Genomic DNA, 15,908 nt, shown 5'->3' with positions numbered 1-15,908 from the left:
TATTTATTAAATAAGTAAATATTTTTGAAAATGAGTATTAATTTGAAATGTAGAGGGAGGAAAAAAAAGATGTAGGTAACATTTCATTAAAGAAGCTGACAAAGTTTGAACTGAGTCCATTCTCAAGATGCTTTAAAGGCATCACCTAGTGATCATCAGTTATATTGGTACTTTAATAATAATAATAAACTACTTTTTTTCTTCATACCACTAAATGCAGGAGGGTTTAAATGCAAAGATTAACAAATGTTACTGAAAGGCAAGAACAAAAAAAAAAGTAAAGAAAGTAAAGGACTGATAAACTAAAACTCCTCCATCAAAGTATGACAAATAAAACCACAAATTCCGATACTGATTCATGTTTTTTTCCACCCGTGTACTTTTTTTTTTTTTTAATTGTTATGCAACAAACACACCTGAGAGAAAACCGATAAAATTATTCCAACGTTTTCTTTCTGTAATATATCCATTTATGTAATTTACAACCATTATCACATAATTCAAGCATATATCGTATACACATACATATATCTAGTGAAAGAATACTTTAATATTTAATAATACAGTTGTATGGTACAGTAGCGGTAGGGTGCATTTCTCTCTCGTCAGGTAAAGTTTGAAGGGAGGTATAAACTAAGTGTTTGTGTGTTAATCTATATATGATAAATAAATACAAGTTGCAACAAAAAGTTGAATAAAAGACAAAAGGTATAGGCAGTTGAGTAAAGTGTTTGCATATGTGTGTATTTGTGTGTATTTGTCAGGTAGAGGATCAGATCAGCACCATAGAAGTCCGTAACAACACCACCAACAACAATAAGGATTAAAACCAGGGCGAGGACTGTGCTTGTCTTAGTGTGCATGCTGACGGTTCAGTCTCTGTTCAGTGTGGGCGCATCGACCCTCAACCACCTAGTGCTGCAGTTTATTTGTCCTTCCTGGACACCATTGAGGAGTAAATAGAAAGTACGCACGAGCAATTCACCAAAATAAATGCAAACCTGCCAGAAAAATTAAAAAAATTCCTGCTTTTCTTTTATTCCCAAAAGCGCCTGTTTAAATCCAGGTGTTTCGATGGCTAATCACTTCCTGTTTTATTTTCTGTTTCACCTTCAAAATAAAATAAAAAAAAAGCCCTGTGATTATTTAAAGTCGGACACAGATTTCAAGAGAGAAGAACTCAAGTGCTCAAAATGAGCTCACAAGGAAAAACGAACACAAACGTTTTTAAACTATACATGTTTTTTTTTGTTGTTGTTGTTTCTTCCTCTTACCGCTCCATCGTTCCCCTTCAACACGGAAAGCTATTGTTGCTGAAACAGCTCACCTTGTCTCACGCTGAGTGAAATACCTGATTCAACCTTGATACATTCTCTGTTTCACTTCTGCCTCTGACGAACCGGCTCCGCAACGTTGAAAATAGATCATTTGTTGTTAAGCAATAAACGGCTAAGAGGAAAATCTCTATACGTGGCCCCCCTGACTGTCCAGCTAACAGCCCCGCCCCTCCCCATATAGAAAATATACAAAAGATTATCTCCAAAATCCTCCGTATTAACTCTGCTAATAGAAAAATATACAATAATCATTTGTCAAAATCTCTGCATTATGAACGATAACCCTGCACCTTTTTCCTTCTCCTCCTTTTTGCTGGACTGGTCTTGGCTTCCTGCCCAGTTCAAAAATATACACGTTTTTTTTCTTCTGGTTATAGAAAACAAAAACAAAACTAGTCATCTGACCTTTCCCGGCTTGTGTCCACGAGCCTCAGGCCTGTAAAAGTACGATTTCACTGGCAGTTTTGTGAGTCCCACACCCTGTTTGAACCGGCAGGAGCAGCGGCCGGAATGCACTACCTGCAAAAAACGCAGCGCGACACCGGGCGCAAGCGCGGCGGCGGAAGGGACGGAAGCTGCCGAGGTGCGTCGCGTCGATTTTCACGTGAAGCGGCGTGGCCAAAGTGTCAAACTGGAAAAGAACGGTGTGGCTGGTCCATTCTGTCGTGACTTCCTGAAGTTCATGTCGAGCACTAAAACCCACTCGTTGGCGTTGTGTTTGCGCCCGGTGTCACGCAGCGCTTACTGCAGATCTACTCCAGCTGTCCTCCCTCGCCACTTCAACTAAAGTGCTGCTGTTAGATTGTACCCTTATCTCAACCTTCCCCTCCAGTTTCCCGCCTCCTCTGCTTCACAAGTCTCCGTGCCGACTCTCGTACTTGTTGATGATGTTCCTGCAGCGGCCCAGCTCTTTCCGCATGTCGGCCACCTCCTGGCGCAGGGTGGCGTTCTCCCGTTCCAGGAAGGCGGCACGCACCGAGATCTGGTTCTCCTTCAGCCGCCGAGCATCCCGCGAGCGCTTGGCCGCCTCGTTGTTCTTTAACCGCCGGCTCCAATACTTGTCGTCCTGTCGCCAGTGTGGTATGTTGGGGTGTGTGGGAGAGAAGGTGAAGGGAGGAGAGAAGGAGAAACAAAGAGGAGAACGTGGGATGAGAAGGGTCAGTCGTGTGACGAGGAAGAAAAAATGATGATCAGGATTAAAAAAAGTGGCAACAGCCGATTAGTTGCAGCTACAAACGGTTTTATCAGCAAATCAATACTAAAATGTAGTTTCTGTTTAAATTTGTCAAAACAAAGAATGTAAGATATCGGTACAATAATATCAGCAGATCATTCACCGTGTTTTCGCACTACAAGGCGCAATTAAAATCCTTTAATTCCCTCAGTGCGTCTTATAATCCACGTTTTAATTCTGGTTGTGCTCGAACTGATTTTATGTGGCGCTCAAAAATCCATCAACTTGTTTCTCTTAACGCGCCTTCATAATCCGACATTTTATAATCCAAAACAAAATGTTGGCATCAGTCAAATCCTGCAAATAAGCAACATATTTCTATGGGTGTGACTAAATTTAAAGACTGTGGCTAAAAGAGGCTGCAACAAAGATGAGTTCAAGCTTTGAATGATTTTTATTCTAATGCACTTGAACTATGATTTCCCATCGGAGTCACAATTTAAGTATTTTAAAATTTATAAACTCCCGTTGCAGGAATAGGAAACAAATTAGCTGCATTCATTTCTGACTATGTATTTTAAAATCATTTATTTATATGTTGAGTTTTCTTTACATTAAATGTGCGTGAATTTCATATAAAAATTGGCATTACTAGAATTTAAGTTGCAGTTTGCAATAACGATTGTGCTTCTTTTAGCAATTTCTAAAAGGCTAGAAAATTTTTTTTTTCAATATTATCTGTATACATACCCCTGACAGATATTAAATATGTTAAAAAAACAAATTTACACGTCTTATTAAGGCAAGAACGCCTGTTTAAAAAAAGGTTTCAATAAAATACGTTAGTATAAAAACCTTTTTATTTGATAAACGAGCTGTGGAAGATGTAGAAATGCAACTTCACTGAAACCTGCTGCATTTAATTTATGTTGAAGGTCGTGAAAACAACAAATGGTGGCTGATAAACAACAATAAAAATATGAAGAGCAAATTATTCTGGGCCTTTTGTGAAAACTGAGGTCAAATTTTCAAAAATCCTCAGAACTCCATTAGAAACGTTTCTGTTAAAAAGCACCGCGGTGGATCTGGGCTGGGTTTCAGTTTCCTCAGAGAATCATCTGCACCTCAATCCACAAGAAAACCTGGAAACTCGTTTATCCTTTAACAACATTTTTGAAAAAGTTTAGGAAATATCAGATATGATTTTTAAACAAAACGCTAAAACAGTTTAATAGGAAGTACCGTATTTTCTGCCGTAAATGTCCCTTATAAGTCGCATCAGTCCAAATATGTCTAATAAAATGGAAAAATCCATAAACGCGTCGCTTCGCCGTATAAGTCGCATCTGTTACGCGGCACCGCTGACAACCCAGAAATGTGGGCCGGTGTTGTGCTAAATATCGACTGGCTGACAAACGGCGGTCGCGGGAGCGTGCACGGGAAGACTTTAACAAGAATTTAACAAGATTAACACTTAAAAACAATTTGTTTGCTTGAAATTATAATAAAGGTGTGTCTCATTTGAACTTTTATTTAATAAATGCACTTTAATGGTCAAATCGGCTGCATTTCGCCGTGGCGGTGCAGTGAAATGACGCTGATTTGACGGCTGCTCCAAACAGCGATCGGAACGAAGGTGGCCACGTATGGCAAGCCGATTGTATCATTAATAGCCACTTTTACCTATTACACGATTCAACGGCATGCCATACTACTCGAGTGCCATCTAGTGGCTGAAAATGGTAGTGTTCAATATTTTCAGTCAGAATGAATGAAAACGGTCATTTATAAATATGAGGGGAAATCCGTAAATATGTTGCTTTGGCGTATAAGTCGCAGGTTATGCAAATTATGCTAAAAAACTGTGACTTATAGGCTGAAAAATACGGTATTCAGTTTCAGAAAGGGTCAAACCGTGTAAATCTGTCCTGATTTTTAAACGGTTCTTCTGAGTCACCGCTGGCAGAGATTTGTAGTCACAAAAGATAATTAGTCACAAAACGGTAATAATTAATTATAATCGGGGTTTGGTTGTTGTTTTCTTCAACGCGGTGTTGATTTTGTACGTATAACGGAACGTAAAGCCCGTTCACGACGAGCTGCTTCCTACTTCACCTTTTGACTTTAGCCAGAGATCATTTATTCCAAAGCTGCAAACACATGATTGATGGAACTAAGCAGGACTGAACCCAGCAAGGTGAGCGCCTTCGTCTCCATGATTTATAAACGCCTCAGGAGCTGCAGCTGCTCCGCTCTGAACTGTGAAAGCACGAGCCATTGATCACAGCTTTTCCCATTGTGCAACGAGCAGAGTACAAATATTTTAGGCCTCTCATCAGGAGGCATCATTACTAGTGGGCGTCACGCTCCTTCAGTTTTTTTTCCATACCGGCACAAGAGCTGTCAAAAATCTGTGGCCTTTGCTCGGATGAAGTTCAGGCTTTATAAGTAAACAAGCGCTGCCGTCTGTTTGGACTCATGCTGAAGGAAAATACGAGCCGAGCTCGGAGGAAGTCTGTTTAGTTTTCATTTAAACACGTGTCACTGGGCTTTCAAGGCAGACCCTTACCTATTCAACTTCTTATTGTTGTAAAATAACTTTTTAAAGCACTCACTGTAAACCAGGAACTCAAGCGTGAAAAATAAAACATTAAACGTCTGAACCACATCAAATGGTGCCGTTTGAAATGGTTCACTCCAGTGGTTTTTCCGATATATTGAATGCTCTTCTGAAATGTGGATCTACACTCCGTGTAAACAAAGCACTCTTTAGGATCCACCAAAAAAAAAAAAAAAACGCACGGAAGCATGAGTCTCGTGACTGTTTAGGCTGGTTGTAGTCTACGTGGGTGAACAAACTTGGGTTGGACAAGTGACTGTAAAAAGAATTCTGATGGTAATTTAAAAAATAAATATGAAAAGAACGATTTTACGACAACCATCAAGACTGAATACTGGAGACCAAGCAGAGCCGTGGAGCACCATAAAGACGCAGTTCAGCTGTCAAACCTCTGCTACACCAGTTACCGTAGTTTTCGGATTATAAGCTGCTACTTTTTCCGCACGCTTCGAACACCGCAACTAGGCCTGTCGCGATAAACAATAAATCAATTAATCGCATGATGAATGAAAATTATCGACCTCGTTTTCATTTATCGACTTTATCGTTTCTTCGTGTCTCTCTGGATGACAAAACGCTCAACTCCGGTGTTTTTCACTGACCCCTCCCTTTCTCTTTAAAACCCATTTTAACCGTCCAAAATCGTGTTTTTTGGATCGTTAAAAGAAGCTAAGCTGAGAAGCTAAGCTGAGAAGCTAAGCTGAGAAGCTAAGCTAACAGGCCGACCTCGGGGGGGAAAAAACCTCCGTCTTGTCGAAGCTCCAGAATTCACGGTTGAAGCCTGTGCCTTCATGTAAAAAGTTGTTTTTCCCTGAAAAAAGAAGCTGAGAACTTTACTGATTTTTTTTATTTTTAAATTAAAAGCTTTGTGTGAATAACGCTATGCTAAAGAGCTCAAACCACACCGAGCGTCCGCCATTTTGAGAACCGAAAAGAGACAGCTCTTGTCACGTCAAGGGGCCTCCCTCCCTTCTTAAAGAGACACGCTGCTCGCTCCCTCACTATCCATCCTTCGGTTCAGACAGTCTTATACTGCCATCCGGTGGTCGAAAAAAGGTACTACATGCAAACAAATTTTAAAATTTCTTCTTAAATTTGACAATAATTACTATTATTGTCAAATTTCAAACAATGTTATCGTTTATCGCAATAATTTGAGACAATTAATCGCCCTGCAAAATTTATTATCAGGACAGGCCGAACCACAGCTTATACAATGCTGTAGCTAATTTATGGATTTTTTTTTTTTAATTAATTCTTTTGAAGGGCTAACGAGCTTCATGCAGCCAAACATTTAGCCTCGTCACACCCGGGCGCTCGCATAGCTGCTCAATACACACTGTGCTCCCAGGTACTTTAGTAGGCACGATTTATATTCAGGTGCGCTCAATAGTCCAGAAATTTCTGTAACTTAATGTTTCTATACAAGTACTGTTTTTATAATTTACCCAATCAAAGCAATGTCTCAGAAACTGAATAATACTTCAGAGTGAAACTAGACTGAAGGTGAATATCGTTCTCCTTAATACAGTATAAGTGTGAAAACAAGCAGTTTGCTCATTTCAGTTGCGTGTAAGGTTTATAAAAGGTTGTGAAAGACGGACATTTAATTCTGTTTAAATATTAATATGTTATCAATAAAGCAGCTTCTTTAGTTTTCAATGCATCCTTATTTTCTTAAAACCAAACGTCGCCTTCCTGCAGTAAAGCAGCAGGTTACAGGTTTATATGTGTGACAGAAATGGATTGTGGGAGATGTAGTACCTTCTGCTCATCAGGAACCAGCATCTTGCGCGCCTTCTTGATCATCGGCTGAGGCTTCAGCTCCTCGTCTGAGAAACGATGCCGCCGTGGGTCGAAGGCCTCCTGGCCTGGGACGCTGGACAATGCCAGGTCTGCCGGGTCGGGGTCAAAGTTCACCATGATGTCACTGCTGCCGTTAGCTGCAGCCGGAGGTCCAGGGGGCCCTGGAGGGCAGGTGGAGGGGGGTGAGTGGTCCTGAGGCACCGCCTGCCCACCTGGTTAAACAATAAAAATGTTTGTTTTGTCACATTAATTGATTCTGGATGATTTTTAATCAAACATTGGGTGATTTTACTTCAACAGGTAAGATGTTTACATTTTATTAGCTTGTTTTTTTTTTTTTAGCAAACCTTTGTGTTTTTACACCACTAACATTTTAAAACATTTGTATCACTATAATGTAAAGCTTTTGTGTTTACTTGTGCAAATGTACAGCATTTTGTTCTCTGTTTACATCAGTTATATATACTTTATCATAAACATGTTAGATTAAACATATTATCTTTTTACTTTAAAAAGACTAAAAATGCTCCAAGACAGATCAAATGCACTGAAAACTCTAACAACCGTATTCAAACTATCGTCAATTTGTTGAAAAGAGCATGAAAGATCAACGAAAAAGAAACTCAACGGGACAGAAAAAAAAAGTAATTGTAACATTTTAACTTAACAGATTCGTCTTCTTTTTATAATCGTTCCTAAAAGTGTGGTAGAATCAGGATTCTTGCCATATAAGATCATTAAAAATGTCAAATTCAGACAATTCTGCTCCACTGAATTAAAGTTTTATTTATTTTATTTGTTTTAATTTACACACAGGTGAAAACATTCAGAGTTTGCAGCTACAAAGAGGAAAAAGATGCAGAGCTGCATGAGCCGCGCGCTTTATTTCTCATAGTTTATGCAGGAAACATGAAGACAGAAACGATCCAACACACCGTGCACGAGGAAACTTCACTCTCCCAGTTTCACCACCACGTGTCAGCATTGAGTCAGAAACCCATCATGGCAGCCCTTACAGGTTTTTAGTTGCCCCTTCACATAAAACTTGTGTTTTTAAGGCAGGATAAACATCCATAAATAACTCATCTAAGCCTTTGTTGTGTATAAATTACAAATCTTCAGTCAGACTTGTCCCATTAGTGATATTTTCATTCACAGCACAACAGCAGCGCTGTTATAATCCTCAAATAACAATACTGGAAATAGAAAGCCCAATTAAAGAAAAATCAACCCGTGGATCATGACAGTACTGTGTGCCAGTGAACGTGAAGTTCTTCCAATTTTTTATTTTTATTTTTTTTACCCTGCTGTAGCTCTGCCTTTGTGAACGTAACACAATAAAACCAAGAATAGGAGCTCCACTCTCAGCCAAACCTACGCACCGACATTTTCCTCACGTTTTTTTTTAGCATGCGCTCTTTTTAATGTTTTGTAAAATATGTTTTCTCGGAACAGATATGTATTTATTAAAATGTAAAATGTGTAATGGCTTGTATCAGAAGAGAAACATGAAAGTGTTGGTTTAGAAACCATCCAGTACGAGTCAGACGTGCAGTGTGGCAACATTTGGAGGACAATTCAGCCCCAGGCTCTGTGCCACGGATTATAAATAGCTGCTGAGCTGGAGACCAATATCAAGCAAAACAGTAGTGGAAGCCTCGCAGATATGTGAGCAAACTAAACGGGAGTATTGCATCTTTACTGCATGGAATATGGCTTGGTAGGTGATTTTATGAAGAAAGAAATGGGGAAGCGGCTGTTTAAAAACTAAAGGCATGCATTTCACCTGCTACATTTCATGCCAACGCTTTAATATAAGATCATCTTGTGTTGACAGTTGCAGACGTTTTGGTCAAACCGTTAAAAATAGGCATTGCATTTCCTGTGAACATGCAGCGGGAATGCATATTGCAGAAGAACTTGCTGAAAAACAGCTAAACGTAGCTAAAAGAAACATGCTGAAATGGAAGAACAAGCCTAAATTAGCAGAAGAAAGCAGAAAGAACACATATTTGCTGAAATGTTTAAATAAGCAGAAATTTCAACAACATTTAAGAAATTGGCTAAAAGGCTGGAATTAGCAAAAAAAAAAAAAATGGCTGAAAAGTAGCTGAATGGCAGAAAGAAGCTTAAACTACTAGAAGGAAGCAGAAAGAGCTGAAATTAACTCAAAAATGTGGAATTAGCTGAAAAGTTTATATTAGCTTAAAACAGACTTAAAACAACTGAAGTAGCAGAAAAAGTTTGAACTAGCATAATTAAGCTGATACGAGTATAACAAGCTGAAATTATCAGAAAGGAGTTAATTAGGCTGAAAGTAGCAGAAATTACCACAAAAACTTGAATTTATCTGAAAACGGCTGAAATTAGCTAGAATATGCTAAAGGGGTAGCTAAACAGGTAGAACAAGCTTAAATTAGACGAAGAAAGAACACATTTGCCAAATTAGGCTGAAGGAAGCAGAAATGAACACAAAAAGTGGAAATTATCTGGAAAAAAAGCTGAAATTAGCAAAAAAAATAAAACGGATGAAAAGTAGCTATAAAAAAACAAAGAGGTATATCAGAAGGAAATGGAGAAAGCAGATTTTTGCTGAAAAAGTTGAAATGAGTGCAACAAGTGTGGAATTAGCTGAAAAGGCTAAAATTAGCATAAAACAGCTAAATAGTAGCTGAAATGGCAGAAAATGCTGAAACATAGAAAGGAGCTGAAAGGAGAAGCTGAAATTAGCAGAAATAAGTCAGAAGAAGCGCAAACATGTTGTAGTTAGCAGAAAGAATTTGAAAGGATCACAAAACAGCTGAAAAAAAAAGTAGCTGAAAGTAGCTGAAAGAAGCTGAACCAGAACAAAATGTGAAAGGAGCAGTAAAATGTGAACACATCTAAAGGTTTGAAGGATGTAAAATGAGCTCAATTCAGTTTCTATGAGAAAAAAAAATATGGCAGAAAAGGCTAAAATATTTCAAAAAGCTAAAGTTGAACCAATACCAAAAGTCATTTCAGGATTGTCCTGAAAGAGCTGAACGTTTTGATTTATGTTTGGTGAAATAGCACAAAAATTGTGGAACAAGAAAGATGCTGAAAAACGTACAAAAAAAGAAAAACGGATCACAATAGTGTGGATGCTTCACAACAACATGAAACTATATCTGGTGCGGTGTTTAAACATGCCGTGTTCCAAGGGTTAAAATCTTGAAGCCACTACCAAAAGTTGAAATCCGTTTCTGAAAATATATTCACTTGTATCTTTGCTATATTTATTAATAAAGATTAGCTGTGGCAGCCATCTTGAATTGGATTCACAATCCATCCGGTACTTTTTGTCCAACCAACTATTATTGTCTGAAAGACTCATTAAAGTCGGTCCAGTGATTCATAGATCTTTTGATAACCAACAGGGTTGACTCCAACATTTAATGCTAACGTTTTCCGCTAAGATATATTCAGTTTATTTATGCAACATTATTTCACAACAAAGGGCACTGTACAGAAACATTCACACACATTAGAAAATTCTAATTAGCAAAGGAAGTCAGCTGATTGTGTTAAACCTTCGCTTCATCACAGTCGTCCATCCTGAGCAGCAAGACGATACAGGATGATGCTCGGCTGCTAACACGCCACGTTGAATTACAGAAAACGTTGTGTTTCTTATAGTCAGTTGGCTGTGGTAGCCATCTTGAAATGTGTTGACTCCAAAATGTAATCGTATGAGTACACCCAATGATTAGCTTCTGAGAGTTTCAATAAACTTTTGTAGCGTATTTTTGGCCGTATAAGTCGCACCGTTTTGCATAAATTTGCAAGTCCTGCAACTTATACACCGAAGCGGCTAATACACGTTTGTTCCCCATGTTTATAATCTAATTTTTGGCTGAGATCTGACGATTTCATTCATTCTGTCATGGAAAATATTAAACGTTACCATTTTCAGCCACTAGAGGGCCCTCGACTCATACGGAAAGCCAAGTATCTCATTAATAGGTAAAAGTGGCTATTAATGAGACACTTGGCTTGCCATACAGAGCCACTTTCGTCTCGCTCTGGAACTCCTGGAGCAAACGTCAAATCAGCTGCAATTCACCGCGACACCCAGACGAAATGCAGCTGATCTGACCGTTAAAGTGCATTTATTTGGGAAAAGTTACACTGAGACACACCTTTGCTATAATTTCGAGCAAACAAATAATTGTTTATAAGCGTTAATCTTATTAAAGTCTTCTTAAGTCCTCCCGTGCACGCTCCTGTGGCCACCATTTGGCAGCCAATCGATTTTTTTTTTTTGGCACAACGCCGGCTCACATTTCCGGGTGGTCAGAGGCGTTGCATAACTAAATCGACGAGTCAATGGTGATGCATAATGGATGCGATTTCTATGGCAAAACGACATATTTATGTTTTTTTCACTTTATTAGACATTTGGACTGATGCAAGTTATACGGTGGTGCAACACACAGTTCTTTGGTTCATTACTTTGTTTACAATACAGAGTCACCAACATGCGCACAATCCAGTAAAATCACGTGTTTTCACTTTTAAATATATTTCAGATGATTTAGCTTTAGTGTTTAGATTGTCTACATTCTGTAAGAAATCATGTGTTTTTTGTCAAAAAAAAAAAAAATCCCATTTTAGGACTTTTCTGCACTTAAACGTGGACGTCAGTCCGAGCAACACAGCTGGTTTGCTGCCCGCCCACTGCCGTGCGCTGTCAATCACGTTATTGTGCACATCAAGCCGAGTCTCAGCCAAACCATCTAGAAGTTCTTAAAAACCAGACTGACGCTTCATCGCAGGCAGGAGGTGGGAAGCCACTGATCGAAACAAGTTTCCCTGTTTTTAGTTTTGTGTTTTCAGTTTGAACTCCGGCTGAAGTCTAAGATCAGATCTTCTCCGGATTGTTTACATTGAATTTGGCGTCTTTCTTCTATTCTGGTGAGTCGATGGGTAAAAGAGAAAGACGTTCGCCTTCACTTTTACAGAACGTACGGCAGCTTTACGTCCTCGGACCAGTGGAACGTGTTTCTAAATGAAGAGGTTTGGATTCACCTTCATGCTCCAGCCTCTCCAGTCATCATCCCATAAAGCTGCCTCTCTCTTTGCTTTAAGCCAAAGTAGAAAATCTATATGTGGTTATTTTATTTTAGACTCTAAATGAATCCTGAACAAAACTCACATGGCTCCACTGTACAGGAGTGTGGACTGAACGTGGTGACCTGTCGTTCTGCACGGGCTGACATTTTGAATCAGTGGAGAAAACTCAACAAATATCAGTCTTGGCCCGTTGCCAGCAGTGGCTCAGCTAAATTAAATTTGAACCCTTCTTCACCCCCTCTGGCATTTTTTTACACTTTTCCCTTTTTAGTGATAATTTCAGCAGTTTTTACAACTTGTAGCACAACATGATTTGTAAAAATGTTTCTCCTTAGTAAAACTCTAAAATATTAATGTTTTTGTTTTACTTTTACGTGTATTTTATACTCAACTGATGCATTTTGCACCACTTGGACTAAATCTACACAAACACACAGAAAACTGCTTCATCAGACATCAATATTAAACTTTCAGTTTTTATTTTTCACACATCACTTAACAACTTTCAGCTTGTTTAATTCTGCCCTGAACCCCCAGTTTGATCATATACCGTATTTTTCAGCCTATAAGTCCGTTTTTTTGCATAATTTGCATGCCCTGCGACTTATACGCTGAAGCGACGCATTTATGGATTTTTTTCCATATTTATAAACCAATTTTTAGCTGAGATATGATCGTTTTCATTTTGTTATCCTTCAGCTTCTTTTAGCTTTGTGCAAATTTTAAACTTTTTTCAGCTACTTTCAGCTAATTTTACCTGTTTTGTGCTCCTTTCAGATTCTTTCTGCTAACTACAACATGTGTGTGCTTCTTCTGACTTCTTTCTGCTAATTTCAGCTTGTATGCTCCTTTCAGATCCTCTCTCTGTTTCAGGTTTTTCTGCTATTTCAGCTACTATTTAGCTGTTTTATGCTAATTTTAGCTTTTTCAGCTAATTACAGATTTTGTACACTCATTTAAACTTTTTGCAGCTTAATTCAGCAAAAAAATGTGCCACCTCAAATTCCATCTGGTAATTTAAGCTTCTTTCTGCCTTTTTAAGCTGTTTTTTTTGTTGTTGTTTTTGCAAATTTTAGCTTTTTTCAGATAATTTCTGCTTTTTCGTGCTCATTTCTGCTTCTTTCAGCACACGTTTTCTGCTTTATTCTGATAATTTAAGCTTGTTCTACCTTTTGAGCTATTTTTTAGCACTTAAGCTAATTTCAGCTGTTTTAAAATAAATTCAAGTTTTTCCATATAAATTTCTGCTACTTTCAGCTTAATTAACTTCTTTATGCTGATTTCAGCTTGTTTTGTTCCTTTCAACCTTTTCTGCTCTTTCAGCTACTATTTAGATATTGATGCTAATTTTAGCTTTTTCAGTTTAATTCCACACTTTTTGAGCTCATAACAATTCTTTCCACTTCCTTCTGGTAGTTTAAGCATCTTTTTACCTTTTCAGCTACTTTTCAGCCTTTTTTTCAGCTAATTTCTTATTTTTTTTGTGCTAATTTCTGCTTATTTAAACCTAATTCAGCAAATATGTGTTATTTCTGCTTTCATCTGCTAATTTAGGCTCGTTTGTCCATTTCAGCTACATTTCAGGATTATTTTTTTTAGCTAATTTCAGCTGTTTTTCCAGCAAATTCATTAACATTGATTTCTCTAGTTAGCTTTTATGTTAAAGTTGTGTATCAAGTAACATCAGGTGCAAGAACTGGATTTAAAGAAGTGAGGAAAAAGTATTACAAAAGGCACAATATTAAGAAATGTGGGGCGCTACATTTGTGCCATGATGCATTTTCTGTGCATGCCTTCTGCACGCATGTGCACATTAAACATGGCTTCCAATATATTTATTCTGTATGCATAGTTGTACATTTCCACATCATGTGCACCATCTGTGACTCCAACAAACTGCTGATAATTCTCAGGCAGCTGGAATGAGCTGATCCTGGATAAGCCTCATCCCAAAAACAAGCATTTCTGAAAAAAACTCAACAACTTGAATCTGATCCAAGAACACGGCTTCCGCTGATGCCTCGGTAAACAGCCACCAAACATGTCCTCGTCTGGCTTCATTTCCTGTCTGAGAACAGGAGGCATTTGGAGGCAGCACCCACCGATTCTGCTTGGGTTAATATAACTGAGATTATGTTTTTTCTCTCTGCCTGTCAAGCTTTTATTCTCTTGGTTTTTGTTTGTGCAGAGCGTTACTGCGAAGGATTTGCATTTCAACCCATGCATTAATAATGAAATACGCACAAAAATAATAATTTTAGTGTTCCTTTTTCGTTTAAAATACTCATGCTTAAGCTCTCCCGACTTTCCGAGGTCCTTGCCAGTTGTTTGGTGACCTTCAAGGTATAGAAGTGGAGCTTTAACTTCTTATTCAAGCTTTAGTTTCGAAGTTAAATATTTTGTTTTAAATCTCCGAGGTAATCTCCTCGGGATGTGAAGCGCTGATCCTCAGCAGGAGTGTTTGTGCGCATACTGATGAGGCTGATGTCTGGTAACGCTGAAAACAGGAGGAATGTTTTCTGCTCCTGTCCAGGACTGGATTCTGTCCTTCTGACATTTCGCTCTGATGTTCGCCGATCACACGAGGAAAAGTCAGCTGTCGTGGGCAGAGTCGCCCACGGCAGCAGAAAATAGACAGGTTGAGGTTTGAGAGTCAGGTGAGCAACTCTTCCTCTCGACTAATCTTTGTTTGATCCATCTAACGCACATGAGCCACCTACACGTGAGGCTGACTCACAAACTCGCAGCTGCTCGCACGCGGCTGCGGAGGATACATTTGAGCTGCAGAGGTGAGCTGATGTGGTCACACAAAACGAAAACAAACTCCTCAGCGTCGCCTTTTTCTGTCCTTCAACACAAGTCCATGAAAAGTCCGTTTTCCAACTTTGTCTCACGCGCGACGAAAACCTTCGCCTGAAGAATAGTAATCAAGCTAAACCTGTGAATGTTTATTAAGCGTTCACACTATTATGATCCTGTTAATATTTACTGTATTTTTATTCCAACTCTTTTATCTATTCCACACGTTTCTCGGCATCTTGCTCGTTCCATAATTTTTGTGCTATTTCAATAAATCATAAATCAAAATGTTCAGCTCTTTCAGGAGAAGGGGGCTGTGCAACTGGTGCAATTTTAGCTTTTTGAAATATTTAGTCTTTTCCGCCGTTTTTTTTTTTCTCGTAGCTCATTTTACATCCTTCAGATCTGTTTACAACCTTTAACTGCTTCTATCACATTCTGTTCTGTTTCAGCTTCTTTGTGCAAATTTAAACTGTATTTCAGCTACTTTTAGCCACTTTCAGCTGTTTTTTCAGCTCTTTTCTGCTCCTTTCAGATTCTTTCTGCTAACTACAACATTTTTGTGCTTCTTCTAACTTTTTTATTGTAATTTCAGCTTGTTATGCTCCTTTCAGCTTATTTCTGTAAGTTACAGCTATTTCTGCTATTTCAGCTACTATTTAGCTATTTTTGATAATTTGAGCTTTTTTCAGCTAATTCTATATTTTTTTTACTCATTTCAACTTTTTTCAGCCTAATTCAGCAAACATGTTTTTTTTCTCCATTTCCTTCTAATTTCAGGTTCTTTCTGCTTTTGTAGCTACTATTAAGCTGTTTTTATTTTTTTTTTCAGGTAATTTCCACTTTTTTGTACTAATTTCTGCTTCTTTTAGTCTAATTGGGCACAACTGTGCTCTCTCCATTTTCTTCTGGTATCTTAAGCTTATTTCTACCATTTTAGCTACTATTCAGCTGTTTTTATTTTAATTAATTTCTTATTTTTATTTTCAGATAACTCACACTTTTTGTGCTCATTTCTGCTTCTTTCATTCTAACTGGGCAAACATGTGTTGTTGTTGTTTTCTGCTTTCTTCTGCTA

The 15,908-nt window shown here is 38.3% G+C and overlaps 1 protein-coding gene across 1 annotated transcript in view; it reads right to left on the bottom strand.

Annotated features, from left to right (window-relative positions):
• Positions 1-392: 392 nt before the first annotated feature.
• Positions 393-15,908, bottom strand: part of dbpa (D site albumin promoter binding protein a) — a 43,840-nt gene continuing 28,324 nt past the window's right edge. The window contains exons 4-5 of the mRNA XM_037692740.1: positions 6,896-7,149; positions 393-2,403 (exon numbers count right to left, since the gene is read on the bottom strand). Coding sequence (XP_037548668.1) covers positions 2,188-2,403; positions 6,896-7,149 — 470 coding nt within the window. The 3' untranslated portion in view covers positions 393-2,187. The remainder of the gene's footprint in view (positions 2,404-6,895; positions 7,150-15,908) is intronic.

The sequence above is a fragment of the Nematolebias whitei genome, chromosome 19, assembly GCF_014905685.2.
Source record: "Nematolebias whitei isolate Nwh7 chromosome 19, NemWhi1, whole genome shotgun sequence".
Lineage (NCBI taxonomy): Eukaryota > Metazoa > Chordata > Actinopteri > Cyprinodontiformes > Rivulidae > Nematolebias > Nematolebias whitei.
This window is presented reverse-complemented; position numbering and strand designations above follow the sequence as displayed.